Raw genomic sequence first — 18,674 nt, forward strand, 5'->3', positions numbered from 1 at the left:
GATACACTTTGAAGTTGACAGAATCGCCACATTGGTTCCCTGGCCTGTGGAATGAAGGCTTGTTATGGTTGGAAAAGACCAGACAGATGTTTCTGGTGTTACCTTTAATGTGAAAAATAATGAACCCAAACCACTATCTCATCCCTGAAGGGGTTAAAGAACTAGCACCACCATTAAGGACTTAGGGGTGGTAGCTCTCCCTTTATCTCTCCTATTTGCCCTGTGTGAAAAACAGATGGATCAAGGGAATGACAGTTAACTGTCCACAGCTTAACCAAGGTGATGATTCCAGTTGCAGCCGCTGTACCGGATCTGATTTCCTTACTTGAGCAGATTAAAACATCTCCTGGTATTGGTATGCAGCTATTGTTCTGGAAAAGGCTTTTTTTCTCCTATACTTTTTCATGAGGACCATCAAGGGCAATTTGCTTTCAGCTGGCAAGGCCAGCACAGTTTTTACTCAAGGGCATATTAATTCTTCAGCCCTGTGTCATAACTTAGTTTGAAGGGATCTTGATCACTTGTCTCCTCCACAAGGCATTATACTGGCCCACTGTATTGATGGGAAATAAATCTAAGCGAACTTCAAGGACCTTCAACCTCTTAGGAATCCAGTGGTGTGGGGCATGCAGGTATTCTTTCTAAGGTGAAGAGTAAGTTTACTGCACCTGGCCCCTTACTTCAAGAAAGAAGCATGTGATTGGGCGGTACCTGTCTCATTTGCCTGTTCCAAATAACTGACACAGAGACTTAATATTACCTATAAATGCTCAGTCAAAAGATCAGGCTTATTACTAAGTAACTCTTATACTTTAAGTCAAACCATATTCCTTATTTATGTTCTGCCATGTAGCATGTTCATCTCCTGCTCTGCATCTGACTGACAACTCCAGACTTTGCCCTTCTCCTTCCCATCATCCTTAGTTTGGTCACCCCACCTATACTTCCTGCCTGGCTAGTGTATAAACAACATTTTATTAAACCAATTCAAGTGACAAATCTTTACAGTGTACAAGAGGATTATTCCACAGCAGAAGTACAGTGTTTAGTTGGCCTATCTGGATTCTGGAAGCAGCCTATTCCTTACTTGGGTGTGTTACTCCAGCCCACATATTAAGGGGCCTGAAAAAGGAGAAGGCTCTTCAACAGGTCTAGGTTGCCTTGAAGACTGCTCTGCCACTTGAGCCATATGATCCAGCTAGCCCAATATTACTGATAGTACTTGAGGTGCCAGTGGCAGACAAGGATGGTGTTTGGAGTTTTGGTGGGTCCCCACAGATAGATCACAGCACAGGCCCTTAGAATTTGGAGCAGAATTTTACTGTCATCTACAGGCAATTATTTTTATTTTGAGAGATAGCTCTTGGCCTGTTATTGAGCATTAGTGAAAACCAAACCTTTGACAATGGGCCACCAGGCTGTCGTTTGACCTGACCTCTCTTTATGGGCAGTGTTATGTGACCCACCAAGCCATAAAGTTGAACATGCACAGGAAAAAAATCTATGATCCAGGATTAGATCCAAGAATCATCTGCATGAGAAGGGAGGAGGCAGAGAAAATACCATGTTCCTTTCTTGCCCAGAAAAGACTGCTGACTTCAGCTCTGCTCTCACTGGTAATAACATTTGGTTTCTTTTCTGAAATGCAAAGTCTAAATTGGGCTTTTCAGTGGCAAACTAAAAGACCCAAGAGGGCAGTCATGTTCTCAGTGCTCACATTTGCTGCAGTCTGGCAGGATATAGAGCCGGCTGGTCACACCTTTGGGGAACTCCATGAGGTCAAGAAGATACCAGTGCCTCCAGACCATTAATTAGGATGCAGTGCCCACATTTCTGGACATTATCCCCTGCTAAAAGCCATTCAGACAACAAAAGCTAGTGGTTACTAATTAACCCAAGTAAACACTGTCAGGGTGGCAAATCCAAAAGGAGCAGTCCGACTGGCTTCTTTTATAACAGTTAATAAAAAGCAATGTCTGTTCATACTGGTCACAAGAATCTCGAACAACACCAGTCAAAATTCCAATGCCGCCCTTCATTAAAATGGAAAACAAGACTCTAAAATTTATATGAAAGCACAAAATACTCTAGAACCTGCCTACCTAGAATCTAGGAAAGCAAAGCAACATGGAGCAAAAAGAACAATGTGGGAGGTATACCACACCGATTTCAAAACACACTACAAAGCCACAGAGGGACAGCAAACATAGATGAAGGGAATAGGAGAGAGGACCCAGAATGAAACCTGCAAAGTGACTGTTTTCTGGTTTTGTTGTTGTTCTTGGGTTTTGTTTTATTATTTACAAAAATGCCAAAAATATACACTGGAGAAAAGACAGGCCCTAGGAAAATGATGTTGGGTAAACCATTATCCACACCCAGAAGAATGAAACCAGATTCCTATCTCTCACTCTGCCTACAAGTCAGTTCAACATGGATCAAAGACCTTAATGTAAGGCCTGAAAAGTGGATACTTGAGGAAAACACAGGGCATATGCAAGGAATTCCTGAGCGGGACTCTAATGGCTCAGGGAATAGGACAAATGCAGGAAATTAAAAAGCTTCAGCATAGCAAAGGAAAAACTGGAGTGAAGGAAAAGCCTAAAGGAGAAAAACCAAACAGAACAATCAATAAATAAGCTAATGAAGTGGATATGTGGTTCTCAAAGGATAAAATACTAATGACTAACAAAGAAAAAAATGTTCAACACCTTACCTATCATTAAAGGGGAAAAAAAATGCTGGAGAGGATGTAGGATAAGAAATAGAAAGCAAAATACGGTAAATGCAAATTGAACTTACAAACTAAGTAAATATCAGTTCTAATAATAGCTGTGTATCGATTAGAAAGTATTTATATCATGTGTGTTAGCTCCTCCGCCTTGGCCTTTAAAAGCAGACTTAAATATGTTGTCATTCTCTCTTGGGATCAAAGAAAGAAATGATCGTTTATTTAACCCCTAAAAGATCAGCCCTGTTCAATGGGCCCTCAGTACTAAGGAGAATGGAGGGGGAGGTTGGTGTGTCATTTTTTCTCACCCCTGGCAAAGGGGAAGAGTTTGGGAGAGAAATGACTCGACCAAGAAAAGAGGATCACTTTGCTTCTGATGTCTTTAGGGATGTCACCAAATATTAATACCTGGCATACCTCCTACTCATACTCCTCCCTTCTGCCCTGTCTCTATCCCTCTTCGTCATGTTTTCTCTATAGAACAAGATCAGGACTCTCTCAGAGTTTGTGGGAACCAAGAAGAGTGTGAACCTGTACGTTGTATAAGATTTTTTTCCATTCCCACGTGGTGGCTCCCCTAGAGTGCTTTGAGATTCAAGGTACTCCTTACAGTGATGGCTTCAAAAATGCCCACGCTCTCTGGCATTCCCTTGAGCTTGTGTATGGCAATTCCCCTTTACAGGACCTTAAATTTAATTTAATGACTCACTTCTAATTAATAAAATGTGGTGGAATTGACGTTAGAGGTTGTGGTACAAGCCATCAGAGGCATTGGGGTTTCCTCCGTGCATTCTCTTGAATAGCTCAGCCTTGAAGACTCCAGTTACCATGTTGTGAAGACACTCAAGCAGTTCTGGGGCGGGATGAAAGGAGGGGAGGGCCTTCTGCCAGCAGCCACCAGGGAACTGAAACCTCCTGTCAATGGCTACAAAAATAAAAATTTCTGTTGTTTTCAACCTTTCACAGTCTCGACGCCATTTTAAAGTCTGAAGTCTCCTCTGAGACCCAAGACAATCTCTTAACTATAACCTCCTATAAAATCAAAAACTAAAATTACATATCCCCAACACACAATGGCCCAGAATATACATTACCATTCCAAAATAGAGGAATAAAGGTTCAGTGAGAAAACTTGACCAAGGCAAGATCAAAACCCAAAGGGCAAACTCCAAATCCTGTAGCTGTCTTGACCCTTCCAGTTTTTGCTGCCTGCAACATAGTCTCTTGGGCTGGTTCTGCTCACTGTGCAAATATCCTTAGCAAACATCTAAAAACTCTCCCTAGCAACCACATCATGGCTGTGGTACCACTAAGATCTTGGGCGGGGGTGTGCTCCACAACAATCCAGGCTTCACTCTGGCACCTTCATGCTATGGCCTCTCAGGGATTCTTGTCCTCTCAGGACCTTCACGCTGGGCCTGCCCTGGCACACACTGCCTGACCACAGAGGAAGACTCCACTACCCATGAAGGACCCTTCATGACTCTCAAGCCAGAGCCATGTAGATGACACTTCCAGGTATGAATGCTGCTTTGGGACAGAGCCAGGCCCCCCTGAATCACGTTCACAGTTGTTCTCCTTTATCGTTGCTTTCTAGGGACAGAAAATTCTCTCAACCTTTTTCTTTCACCAGTTGCAGCCTAAGCTGGACCAGCTCTTGCCTGAGGGTGCCCCTCACTTTATCCGAAGGCAGATCAGGTCTTCTTATCTCTTGCAGCACAACTCTTGCTCCAACATTAGCTTCCTGGTGCTTTTTTTCCTCTTCAAACCTTACATTTTGTGTTTCTTTCAGCCCCATTTGCTCTTTTTCATTGTAGATCTGTCTAACACTGATTACTAATAAGCAAATAACAGATCAATATTAGGCTGTCTTCAGATATCCTCTACCAAAGAAATCAATCCATTACTTTTCAGTTTAGCCTCAGGCTAATTCTCAGAACAAGGACAGAGAGTCGGGCTATGGTGGTGCTCACCTTTAATCCCAGCACTCAGGAGGCAGAGGCAGGTGGATCTCTGTGAGTTTGAGGCCAACCTGGTCTACAAGAGCTAGTTCCAGGACAGATTCCAAAGCTACAGAAAGAAAGAAAGAAAGAAAGAAAGAAAGAAAGAAAGAAAGAAAGAAAGAAAGAAAGAAAGAAAGAAAGAAAGAAAGAAAGAAAGAAAGAAAGCACAATTAATAAAAACTCAGAAACATATATATATATATTGTGGTTCAACCTAAAGACTAGAAAAGCAAAGCAGCCAGCAACTGACTCTTACCTCGACCTCAATCCAAAAATGGTGATCCTGCCTCCAGGAAACCTCAGAATGAAACTGATGTGGAACCGGGCAGGACAGAAATCTCTATCAACAAATGGCACCCAATGTGGACTACCCCATCCACAGACAACCTGAGAGAGTTTGGGAAGTAATTCTAGACAAAAAAATAACAGCATTAAGCATGGTTTCTTGGTAGGACTTTCCTGGGAGGGCTCTGTTTGCTAGAGGCAAGCACATCTCATTTAAGAGAGGCTTCCTGTTTCAACTTTAGCTGCAAAAACCTTGCAACTCTTTTAAGAGACCCTACCACCAAACACTTAAATGATGCTCATGAATAGCTGACAGTGGGCTCCTCGGTGGTACCAGGGACCTTCCTCTACCATGAGGCTAGACTTTCAGAAAGCTAAGGAATAGGCTGGATCCAGCTGTCAAAGTCACAGCTTTAATCCTAGCCATATTGCTTAGCAAATTAAAGACTTATGTGGTCAGAAAAAGAGAGAGAGCGAGTAAAGATAGATTCAAAGACAAAAAAAAATTTCTAGATGGTCTACAGTGTGTTTAAAAATATATGTAGGCTTGGGAGAGAAAAGAAAAAGGATAAAGTCCTTAAAATAAAAAAGAAAGAAAGAGAGTAGTTAAGCGTAGTGGCACACACCTTTAATCCCAACACTTGGGAGTCAGAGGCAGGCAGATCTTTGTGAGTTCAAGGGCAGCCTGAACAACAGAGTGAATTCCAGGAAAGTCAAAGATACACAGAGAAACCTTGTCTCAAAAAATCAAAAATTAAAATTAAAAATAATGGGCTAAGAAAAATCAGGTTTGATCAAGGAAGACCCGCTGAAGGATCTCCAATAGGAGCAGATAATCTAGATGATGCAACATTTCAGAGGACCTCTGTTTGAGTTTTCTCTGAGTTCTTCCAGAACAGATTCAAGACTGATGACTGAGATGATCAAGCCTCACAGAATTTTCCAGTCAAGACTTGACCATAATCTTAAATTTTCTTTAGGTCCCCATAAGATTATCAGCCCTCCAATCAGCAGGAAGTATCATGAAAAACTACACCCACATTCCCAAAAATTGGATTATGGATGTTTGCCTTTATTTAGAATGTTGTTATGGATAATAGTCAGGAGAAAAGCTAACGAAATCTGATTCAGAATTTTTGTTTTGAAAAGGGGGTGGCGCTGTGGGACAATGGTTTTACCCTGTAAAGATTTGTGTCTTGTACTTGTTTAATAAAATGCTGATTGGTCAGTAGCTAGGCAGGAAGTGTAGGTGGGGCAACAAGTCAGGAAGTAGAGGTGGGGCAATGAGAACAGGAGAATTCTGGGAAGAGAAAGAGTCAGTCTGCAGTCATCACCCAGACACAGAAAGGAAGCCAGACACAGAACAAGCAAGATGTGACTTGGTACCAAGACACATGGCTAACACAGACAAGAATAATGGGCTAATAATGTAAGAATTAGTGAATAAGAAGCCTGAGTTAATAGGTCAATCAGTTTGTGATTAATGTAGACTTCTGTATGTTTCTTTGGAAGTAAACAACTCTGGGACTGGGCGGGACAGAAACCTCTGTCTGCAGACTGAGACTACAAGCTGTCTCCTGTTTTATTATCCTCTCTAGCTCTGGGATTAAGGGCATATACCACTACCGCCTGGTTTCTATGGCAAGCTGGTGTGGCTACTGGGATTAAAGGTGTATGTCACTGTGGCTATGGAGTTAAAGGTGTATGTCATTGCTGCCTGGTCTGTAAAGCTGGCCAGTGTGGCTGTTTTACTTTCCTGATCTTCAGGCAAGCTTTATTTGTAAAAATACAGATGAAATACCACTACAGGAAGCAGTCACATTCTTGGCCAAAATATCCCAAGCGTTGTCTCTACCCAGGTTGCTAATATTATTCCACCACTCTGAAACCTCTTGAGCTGGGCCTCCATGCCCACATTGCTCTCAGCACTACTGTCTTCCAAGTTCCTCTAGGATATCCCATTAATCTCTGATTGTTTAACTGCTTTTCTAGTCCAGAGTTTTCCACATTCATCCAAAAAACATGGTCAGGTCTGAAGGCATAAGTCATAAACAATCCCATACCAGTTTGGAATTATGATTAATAGGGTGGTATTTATTTAAAGGGGAAAAAACTTTCAGATCACCGTCCCAGACAACAGCCCTTTGCGCAATCAGGAAGAAGTCTAGTTGCCGAACCGGAGCAGGAAGTAAAGAGAGAGTGAGGAAGGAAGTAGCCGCGTTTTTAAAGGGAGAGAGACCACGCCCCAATGGGCTGGTATCTCAGTGGCTATTGGCTGGAGGAGCGGAAGGACCTCCCGCAACACAGGTCTGTCATGGCAATAACCCACGTGTTGGCACCAACTTCTTAGTTACTTTTCAATTTCAGTGACAAAATACTGTGGCCAAAGGCAACTTATATAAAAGAATTTAAGGGACTTAGAGTTCCAGAGAGTCCACGATGGCAGAGCAAAGGCCTGGCAGCTGAGAGTCCACATCTTGACCCATAACCATGTGCAGAGAGAAACACTGGGGATGGAAGAAGGTTTCTGAAGCCTCAAAGTCTGCCTTCAAGACACACTCCTCTAACAAGGTCACACCTTCCCAAACAGTTCCACTAATGGGGGCCATGCCTTCAAGCATATGAGCCCTTGGGGACCAACACAGATTCCTTTGGATAACTGGGAAATGATACTTTGTGCAGCTTGTCACTATATAAGTCAATGAAACGAGACTGGAATTGAACCTTCTAATGTGTTTTATTAGAAAGTCTGCTCTCTAAGAAACAAGAGGACTGTCCTTTCAAATCTGCCTTCCTCTGGGATGGTTCCAGCTACTTCATTTTATGGGGAGTTGGAACAAAGGCATTAGTAATTCCAAAGTTTACAGTTGTCCTTTTGGTCAAATGCGTATCCTTGTTTCTGAGACTCATTGTGTTTGTGCTTCTCTTGATATCGCCTCCAACTTTACCCTTGTTATTGTCTTTGTATAGTGGGAGGATTTGTGCCACCAAAGTCCACTGAGTCCCTCTTCCTTCTGAGTTTCTATTTGAGTTAAATCTAAGTTAAAGGTTAATGCATAGCAAATAATGTTCAGTATCTACTTGCTGGGATATTTATGGCATGTGCGTGCAGGTTTATAATTTGACATACAAATGTGTTCTTATAGAATATAACGTGACCATCTCTGTGCCCCATCATTTGCTCAAGAACACTCATCTCACCTTATTGCCTTCTTCTCTCTCGTGCCCTACGTACCTTAATCAGCCACTGCTACAAACTCAGAGAGCCTCCTCATCCTCTACTCTGGCCTCCCATTTCTGCTGCTGCCTTCTACACTTCAGGATTTGTACATTTCCCACAACACAAAGCCTGCACACTAATTCTTCATCACTTCTTCAATCTGAACTGCACGTCTCACTCAAACCAAAGAAACCTAATTACAGCAAAGCTGCAAATGTGCCCTCTTGTATATTCTTCTGCCTTCCTCTCCCTCTTTGAATCCTGTACAGATGTTCTCATTTTAGCTGTCTCTATCCTCCCCTCCCCTTTCTTTAAGGTTCATCAGCTCTCTCCCCATCCCACCCTCATATTTTCCCAACTGTCCAAAAGCTGTGATTTTCCCACTTTCATCTTTACAATCTTCTGTTGTTATATTGCCCACACATCTGTTCTATTTTCACACTCTTTCCTAAAAAATAAGCCCCTTTCTCTTTTGTAAGGAGCCCTTTGTGCCCAAGACAGTGTGATGGGTGCATCTGGCTCTAGGCAAACATTGGTTGATGCTTCTAATTCTGTCATAATCAGGAAGAAGCAAAATCGCAACAAGTAGCCATGAAGAAAATTAAGTGTGAGTATTGTGTTCACTTAGCCTCTGAAGTAGCACTGCTTCTGAGGTCTGATGTGAACCAGCTGAGTCATCTAAGGCTTCTAATCAAGCTCAGCACCTGAGGAATAATGACTGCACTTGCCTCAGGGGGCTGGAGTGGAGACAAAAAGTGTTGGGTCACGTGGGCTTCTTCCTGTTTGTAAGTGGTCAAGCCGTGGTAGGTGTTAACTTCATTGGCTGGGTCATGAATTTGAAATCACAGGGTGAATATAGTGCAAAAACATATATGCAGGCAAAACACCCATACACATAAAAAAAGACATTTTGAAGAAATTAAAAGCACATGGGATGATCGGCATATCTCATGGACCATTGCTATTACAAGCACAGTTTAGCGGTGTCCGCACTCCTGAGCCTCCTGAAAGACTTTGTGTAGCTATCTTAAAATGTACTTGAGGTTTATTTTAGTCAGATGTGGTAAGATGGCAGACACGGAGCTTTTGGAAAAAAAATTGTTACAGCTCCCAAGAGGAGAACATGGTGCTAGGGAGCAGCTGAAGGAACAAGGGAAAAGCATGGACAGAAGCCCTGATGGTTATGGTGGTAAAGGGTGCTGAGGTGGGGCTGTGCCTCCTTGCATGGAAAATGAAACTGATGTTGGGGTTTACAGTCATAGACTCTGTAACATCATCTCCGTGCGCACAGGCGATGCAATACATGTAATCAACCTTGGCTATTAGTTTGGCCCAGGATTTCAACATGTCAAGTAATCCACTGCAGAATATCAAGAATGATATGTATTAGCATTCCAAGAAAATTCCTCACTGTGGAATCCTATGACCAGGTAAGAGGCCCACCTGCACTCAGAACCTCCCACACCCTCAGATCCCAAAGATCCAACCTGCTGTCACCCTCTCCCACCCCAATGCTCACCCCCCAATGCCATGTCACCCCCCCCACACACACACACTTCAAACAGTTACCCTCTGCTCAAGTATAGGCCATACCAGTCTGTAGAATAGGTACAGGCTATGCCAGCCGCCCCCTCCCCCAAAAAAAATCAGACCACACCAGCCAGAAGAACAGATAGGCAAACTCAAGCAGAGACCAGAGACCATACCAGCTGCCAGAATTCCAGACAGGCAGCTTACCGGACCTCTTCCTCTCTCTCAGTGCCCCCAAACCATCCCCAACCTCCACTTTCCTACTCATCACCATATCCCACCCCCAACTGAGGCAGAGACACCATGCTGGGCCAAAGGCTAACTGCCAGAAGTCCTGCCCCCAACTTGGATGAAGACTCCCTGCTGGACGACAGGTCATGCCAGCCACCAGAAATCCAGGCCACAAAGACCAGAAACCAAAGAGGAAACAGAAGCCAAGGAACAAAACACCCATCCAACAAAGACAAACTCAGAATTGGCACCAGATCTATAATCACCCCAAACCCAGATGTCTAGAACACAGCCAACAATTGCCAGGGCAATATGGCACCACCAGAGCCCAGCTACAGAAATCCCTGAATATCTCATCATAGCTGAAGCACAGGAAAACAACCTTAAGATCAACTTTAAGAAGGTGACAAAAGTCCTTAAAGAGGAAATGAATAAATCCCTCAAAGAAAGGCAGGAAAACACAAACAATTGGGGAAATGAGTAAATCTCTCAATAAAAGGCAGAAAATCATACAAAATTGGAGGAAATTAATAAATTCCTTAAAGAAAGCCAAGAAAAAACAAACAGTTGAAGGAACTGAATAAAACTGTTCAAGACTTGAAAATGGATATAGAAACAATAAAGAAAACACATACTAAAGAAATTCTGGAAACGGAAAATCTAGGCAATTTAATAGGAACTACAGACACAAGCATTACCAACAGAATACAAGAGATGGGAGAGAGAATCTCAGGCATTGGTGATAAGACAGAAGACATAGATATATCAGTCAAAGAAAATGTTAAGTCTAAAAAATTCCTGACACAAAGCATCTAGGAATTTGGGACACTATGAAAAGAACAAACCTAAGAATAATAGGAACAGAAGGAAATGAATCCCAGCTCAAAGGCCCAGAAAACATTTTTAACAAGATCATATAAGAAATTTTTCATAACATAAAGAAGAACATGCTTATAAAGGTCTAAGAAGCTTACAGAACACCCAACACAATGGACCAGAAAAAAATGTCCCTCGTCACATAATAATCAAAACACTAAACATATAAAACAAAGAAAGAAATTTTTTTGGTTTTTGATTTTTCAAGACAGGGTTTCTCTGTAGATTTGGAGCCTATCCTGAAACTAGCTCTTGTAGACCAGGCTGGTCACAAAGAAAGAATATTAAAAGCTACAAGGTGAAAGGCCAAGTAACATAGAAAAGCATACCTATCAGAATAACAGTTGACTTCTCAATGGAGATTGTGAAAACCAGAAGGACCTGAACAGATGTCCTGCAGACTCTAATGGACCATAGATGTCAACCCAAACTACTATACCCAACAAAACTTTCAATTACCATAGATGGAGAAAGCAAGATATTCCATGAAAAAAGCCAAATTTAAACAATATCTATCTACAAATCTGGCCCTACAGGAAGTACATGAAGGAAAATTCTAACACAAGGTGGTTAAGTACACCCATAAAAACACAGGAAATAAATAATTTCATACCAGAAAAACCAAAAGAAAGAAAACACACACACTCTACCACCACCGCCAACAACAGCAGCAAAATACCAGGAATTAACAATCATTGGTCATTAATATCTCTTGAAATCAGTGGACTTAATTCCTCAATAAAAAGATACAGGATAGAATTAGTCCGAGCGGAGCGAGCGAGCTGAGTGGTTGTGTGGTCGCGTCTCGGAAACCCGAAGCCCTTGCAGCATGGCTGACCAACTGACTGAAGAGCAGATTGCAGAATTCAAAGAAGCCTTCTCACTATTTGACAAGGATGGTGATGGGACTATAACAACAAAGGAGCTGGGGACTGTGATGAGGTCTCTCGGGCAGAACCCCACAGAAGCAGAGCTACAGGACATGATTAATGAAGTAAATGCAGATGGTAATGGCACAATTGACTTCCCTGAATTTTTGACAATGATGGCAAGAAAAATGAAAGATACAACAGACAGTGAAGAGGAAATCAGAGAAGCATTCCGCGTGTTTGATAAGGACGGCAATGGCTATATCAGTGCAGCAGAGCTTCGTCACGTGATGACAAACCTTGGAGAGAAGCTGACAGATGAAGAGGTTGATGAGATGATCAGGGAAGCAGATATTGATGGTGACGGGCAGGTAAACTATGAAGAGTTTGTACAAATGATGACAGCAAAGTGAAGACATTGTACAGAATGTGTTAAATTTCTTGTACAAAATTGTTTATTTGCCTTTTCTTTGTTTGTAACTTATCTGTAAAAGGTTTCCCCCTACTGTCAAAAAATATGCATGTATAGTAATTAGGATTTCATCCCTCCAAGTTTTCTTCCCTTGTCTTCTGTCATTGTCCTTAAACCTTATTTTAGGAAATTGATCAAGTAACATGTTGCATGTGGCTTACTCTGGATATATCCAAGCTCTTCTGCACATCTAAACTTAGATGGAGTTGGCAAGTGAGGGAACATCTGGGTTATGCCTTTTTAAAGTAGTTTTTAGGAACTGTCAGCATGTTATTGGTTTTTTTTTGTTTTGTTTTGTTTTGTTTGTTTTTTTGGTTTTTTTTTGGTTTTTCGAGACAGGGTTTCTCTGTGGTTTGGGAGCCTGTCCTGGAACTAGCTCTTGTAGACCAGGCTGGTCTCGAACTCACAGAGATTCACCTGCCTCTGCCTCCCAAGTGCTGGGATTAAAGGCGTGCACCACCACCGCCCGGCCCAGCATGTTATTGTTGAAGTGTGGAGTTGTAACTCTGCGTGGACTGTGGACCGTCAACAGTATGTTCTTCAAAGTTGCACTATTGCAAAACGGGTGTTTTATCCAGGTACTCGTACACTATTTTTTTGTACTGCTGGTATTGTACCAGAAGCATTTTCTTTTATTGTTACTTGCTTTTTAAACTTTGTTTAGCCACTTAAAAATCTGCTTATGGCACAATTTGCCTCAAATCCATTCCAAGTTGTATATTTGTTTTCCAATAAAAAAAAATGACAATTTACCCAAAAAAAAAAAAAGATACAGGATAACAGAATGAGTGAGAAAACAGAATCCATCCTTCTGCTGCATACAAGAAACACACCTCAATATCAAAGATAGAAATTACCTCAGAGTAAAAGGTTAGAAAAAGATTTTCTAAGTGTCTTAGGGTTTCTATTGTTGTGAAGAGATACAATGACTATAGCAACTCTTATAAAGGAGACCATGTAATTGGGGCTGGCTTACATTTTTAGAGGTTAAGTCATTATCATTGCACAACATGGAGGCATACAGGCAGACATGGTGCTGGAAAAGGAGCTGAGAGTTCTGCATCTTGATCCAAAGACAATAGAAGAAGACCATGTCCCATAATTGGCATACCTTTAGCATATGAGACCTCACAGCCCACCCCCAAAGTGACACACTTCCTCCAGCAAGGCCACACCTACTAATGGTGCCACTCCCTATGGGCCAAGTATACGGGGGCCATTCCTATTCAAACCACCTCACCAAGCCATGGACCCAAGACGCAAACTGGTGTAACTATTCTAATATTTAATAAAATAGAGTTCAAACCAAAATTAATCAAAAAATATAGGAAATGACACTTCATACTTATCAAAGGAAATATCTACCAAGATGATGTTTCGATATTTAACATCTATGCCCCCAAACACACAAGCACCCATTGGTAAGAGAGACATTACTAAAGCTTAAGTCACACATCAAACCTCACACATTAAGAGTGGAAGACTTCAATAGCCCACACTCACCAATGGATAGGTCAACCAAACAAAAACTAAACAGAGAAATAAAGGAGCTAACAAAAGGTATGAACCGAATGGACCTAACAGACAACTGTAGAACATTTCACGCAAACACAAAAGAAAATACTTCGTTCTCAGCACCTCATGGAACCATCTCCAAAACTGACCACATTCTCGGTCACAAAGCAAATCTCAACAGATAAAAAAAACATTGAAATAACCCCTGTATCCTAGTAGATCACCATGGATTAAAGCTGGGTTTCAGAAACAACAGAAAGCCTATAAATTCATAGAAACTGAACAGCTCTCTATTGAATTACTACTAGGTCAAGGCAGAAATAAAAAAGAAATTGAAAACCTCCTAGAATTCAATGGAAATGAATGCATAACATACCCAGACATGTTAAATACAATGAAAGTGGTGCTAAAAGTTCATAGCACTAAGTGCCTTCATAAGGAAACTGGAGAGGTCTCGTTCTTGCAACTTAACAGCATATCTGAAACCTCTAGAGCAAAAAGAAGCAAACACACCCAAGAGGAATAGACAATAGGAAATAATCAAACTCTGGCTGAAATCAATAAAATAGAAACAAAGAGAACAGTAAAAAGACTCTATGAAACCAAGAGTTGGTTCTTTGAGAAAATCAACAAGATAGACAAACCATCATCCAAACTAACTAAAAGATAGAGAGAGAATATCCAAATTAACAAAATCAGAAACAAAAAGAACATAAAACAGACACCAAGGAAATCCAAAGAATCATATGGTCATACCCATTAAGCCTGTACTCCAAAAAAATTAGAGAATCTAACCAAAATGGTAAAATGTCTCCATAGATACCACTTACTAAAATTAAATCAAGATCAGATAAACAATCTGAATAGACTTATAACCCCTAAGGAAATAGATGCAGCCATTAAAAGTCTCCCAACCAAAAATAGTCCAGGACTAGTTTAGCAAACACAGAATTCTACCATACTCTCAAGGAAGAGCTAATGCCAATACTCCTCAACTTATTCCACAAAATCAAAACAGAAAAAAATATTGCCAAATTCGTTTTATGAGGCTACAGTCACCCTGATACCCAAACCACACAAAGACTCAACAAAGAAAGAGAACTACAGACCAATCCCCCTCATAAACATTGATGCTTTATAAGAATACTCCCAAACCTAATTCAAGGACACATCAAAAAGATCTAAGCAAGTAGGCTGCATCTCAGAGAAGCAGAGATGGTTCAACATATGTAAATCTGTCAATATAATCCACCATGTAAACATACTGAAAGAAAAAAAACACATGATCATCTCATTAGATTCTGAAAAAGCCTTTGACAAAATTCAACACCCCTTCATGATAAAAGTCTTGGAGAGATCAGAGATACAAGGAATATATCTAAATATAATAAAGGCAATTTATAACAAACCTATTGCCATCATCATATTAAGTGGAGAGAAACTCAATGTAATTCCAATAAAATCAAGAACAAGACAAGGCTGTCCACTCTTTCCATACCTATTCAATATAACACTTGAAGTTCTAGCTAGAGCAATAAAACAACAAAAGATCAAGGAGATACAAATTGAAAAAGAAGAAGTCAAAGTATCATTACTTGCAGATGATATGGTAGTATAAATAAGAGGCCCCCAAAATTCTACCAGGGAAATAAACACCTTCAGCAAAGTAGTTAACTACAAGATTAACTCAAAAAATAAGTAGTCCTCCAACACATTAGTGGCAAATGGCCTGAGGAAGAAATCAGAGAAACAACATCCTTTACAATAGCCACAAATAGTATAAAATATCTTGGGGGTAATTTTAACCAAATAAATGAAAGACTTGTATGAAATAACTTCAAGTCTTCAAGAAATTGAAGAAGCTATCAGAAGATGGAAAGACTCCTATGATCATGGATTGGTAGGATTAACATTAAAAATGTCTATCTTACCTAAAATGACCTACAGATTCAATGCAATCCCCATCAAAATTACAATACAATTCTTTACAGATCTTGAAAGAATAACACTCAACTTCATACAGAAAACAGAAAAGCCAAGATAGCTAAAATAATCCTGAACACTAATAAATCTTCTGGAGACATTACCATTCCTAATTTCAGACTGTACTACAGAGCAAAAGTAATTTATTTAAAAAAGCATGGTATTGCCATAAAAAGACAAGCTGATCAGAGGAATAGAATCAAAGACCCAGATATAAATCCACACATGTATAGCCACCTGATTTTTTTTATAAAGCTAGAACTATACAATGAAAAAAGAAAGCACCTTCAAGAAATGGTACTGCTCTAACTGGATGTTGGCATGTAGAAGAATGCTGTTAAATTCATATCAATCACTCTGCAAAAAACTCAAGTCCAAGTGGATCAAAGACCTCAACATAAAACCAGACACACTGAACCTGATAGAAGAGAAACTGGGAACTAGCCTTGAACGCATTGGCACAGGAGACCACTTCCTGAAGAGAACACTAATGGCTGTGTGGCTGGCTGGCTGGCTGGCTGGCCCCTGCCATCCTCCTCCCCTTCTCCTTTTCTTGCTCCTCCACTTTTTTTCTCTCGAACCTAGACTTCTTCTCCTATTTATTCTCTCTGCTTGATAGCCCTACCTATCCCTCTCCTGCCTATCTTTATTAGAACAATCAGGTATTTTAAGCAGGCAAAGTAACACAGCTTCACAGAGTTAAACAAATGCAATATAAAAAATGCAACACATCTTTGTGTCATTAGACAAATACTCCGTAGCATAAATGAATGTAACACATCTTAAACTAAGATATCACAAGATTAGATCAGAGAATTCAAAGGAATCTCAAATGGTCAAGAAGCACGTAAAGAAATGTTTGTCATCCTAGACAAACATCTGATAGCACAGGCTATCAGATCAGCAATTACAAAATACAACCTCATAAAACTGAAAAGTTTTTGATAGGCAAAAGACATCATCAATATATATGAGAGAAGAATAAACAAACGAACAGATGATAGATAAAATGATAGATAGATAGATAGATAGATAGATAGATAGATAGATAGATAGATAGATAGATAGATAGGCAGATAGATAGGCAGATAGATAGGCAGATAGATAGGCAGATAGATAGGCAGATAGATAGATAGGCAGATGGGCAGAAAGCCAGACAGACAGACAGAAAGACAAACTGATATGATGGAGGTGGGTCTTTATCTATCTGTTGCTTTCATTGGTTAACTAATAAAGAAACTGCTTAGGCCCATTTGATAGGCCAACCCTTAGGTGGGTGGAGTAGACAGAACAAAATGCTGGGAGAAAGAAGCCGAGTGAGGAGTCACCATGATTCTCCCACTCCAGACAGACGCAGGTTAAGATCTTCCCTGGTAAGCCAACTCGTTGTGCTACACAGAATATTAGAAATGGGTTAGATCAATATGTAAGAGCTAGCCAATAAGAGACTGGAACTAATGGGCCAGGCAGTGATTAAAAGAATACAGTTTCCGTGTAATTATTTCGGGTAAAGCTAGCTGGGTGGCGGTGGGAAGCAGCCCGCCGCTAAGTGGCGTCGGGTGCTAGGAACTTAGCCCTGCCGCTCTTATTACAACACTGATAGATAAATAGATAAAAATTCCTGCTTGTGGTAGTTCTTTGGTTTTCAGTGGCTCCTCTTACTGCCAGTGATGTGTTTCTTGCTGCTCGGCGTAGCCTTGTTGGGTCCTGGTTTTCTTTAGATCTCTGACCCTTCAGCCCATTTTGTTCTCTTCTCACTCTCTGAGTCTGTGCTCACCATTCCTGAAGGAAGGTGTACTCAGCTGTGCACTCTTCCTCTGTATGTGGGAGCTGTTCCATTTCACAGACATGTTTGGAAAACAAAGAAGTTGAAGTCATGTCATCATGACAACCCTAGGCAGAACTGATTTCTCCATGTCATACACTAAACTTTATCACTTGTAGACACACAGGATCCTCAAAACCCTTTTCTGACTTAAAAAATATCAATGTGAGGCAGACTGAGGTAGCACCAGGATTTATCCCTATTGCATGTACTGGCTTTTGGGGAACCTATTCTCTTTGTATGTATACCTTGCTCAGCCTAGATATAGTAGGAAGGGCCTTGAACCTTCCACAAAGCAGTGTGCCTTACCCTCTCTGAGGATTGGATGGGGGTGCTGTGGGAAGGTGTGTGGAGGGAATGGGAAGAGGGGAGGGAGTGTGGACTTGGATTGGTATGTTTTTTAATCTATTTTTAAAAAGTCAACAAACATCAACATAAAACACAGTTCTAGTATAGGAGGTATCTTATTCTGAGCCAGATCTGGGTGACCGCAGCCTGGGAACAGATTCAGACTGCCCTCCGTTGTCTGATACAGAAGTTATTATAGTCACCTTTGTAGTCACAGAAAGAAAAAAAAAATGACAAAGTCAAAGCACTTATCAAACACATTGCCAGAGAGAAGAGGTAGCTGGGTTCCAACTAAGTAAGGAAACCTTGTTCAGATGCTGTTTGATGACATTTTAACTTTTGATATATTTCAAGGGTTTTAATGAGGTAGCTGAAAAGGAGTTAAGTCAGACATAGATGTGAACAATATGGGTATTTAGGAAACAAAAGGTAGCCAAGAAAAATTGTCTCTTGATCTGCCACATTCCAACCATGTTCTAATCTAGCTGTTCTCAACCTGTGGACCACAACCCCTTTAGGGGAGCACATATCAGATATACTGCATATCAGATATTTATATTATGATTCATAGCATTGCCAAAATGCCAGTTATGAAGTAGCAATGAAATAATATTATAGGGGGAGTTGGTCACCACAGCATGAGGAACTGCATTAAAGGGTCGTAATATTAGGAAGGTTGAGAACCACTGTTCTAACCAATCAGCGTTTTAGAATCTTCAGCACGGGTGTAGCTTTCGAGGAAGAGTTCAGTTCATAAAAGCTTGTGGGAATTTCCTGAGGCTGCCT

General features: G+C 40.8%; 1 protein-coding gene across 1 annotated transcript; it reads left to right on the plus strand.

Moving 5' to 3' along the window:
• Nucleotides 1–11,637: 11,637 nt before the first annotated feature.
• LOC130879684 (calmodulin-like) lies at nucleotides 11,638–12,436 on the plus strand. Its single transcript, XM_057778444.1, has one exon. It carries the CDS (start codon nucleotides 11,706–11,708, stop codon nucleotides 12,156–12,158), a length of 453 nt encoding a protein of 150 aa, XP_057634427.1. The 5' UTR covers nucleotides 11,638–11,705; the 3' UTR covers nucleotides 12,159–12,436.
• The last annotated feature ends 6,238 nt before the right edge of the window (nucleotides 12,437–18,674 follow it).

This window comes from Chionomys nivalis, chromosome 1 (genome assembly GCF_950005125.1).
Source record: "Chionomys nivalis chromosome 1, mChiNiv1.1, whole genome shotgun sequence".
Taxonomy (NCBI): domain Eukaryota; kingdom Metazoa; phylum Chordata; class Mammalia; order Rodentia; family Cricetidae; genus Chionomys; species Chionomys nivalis.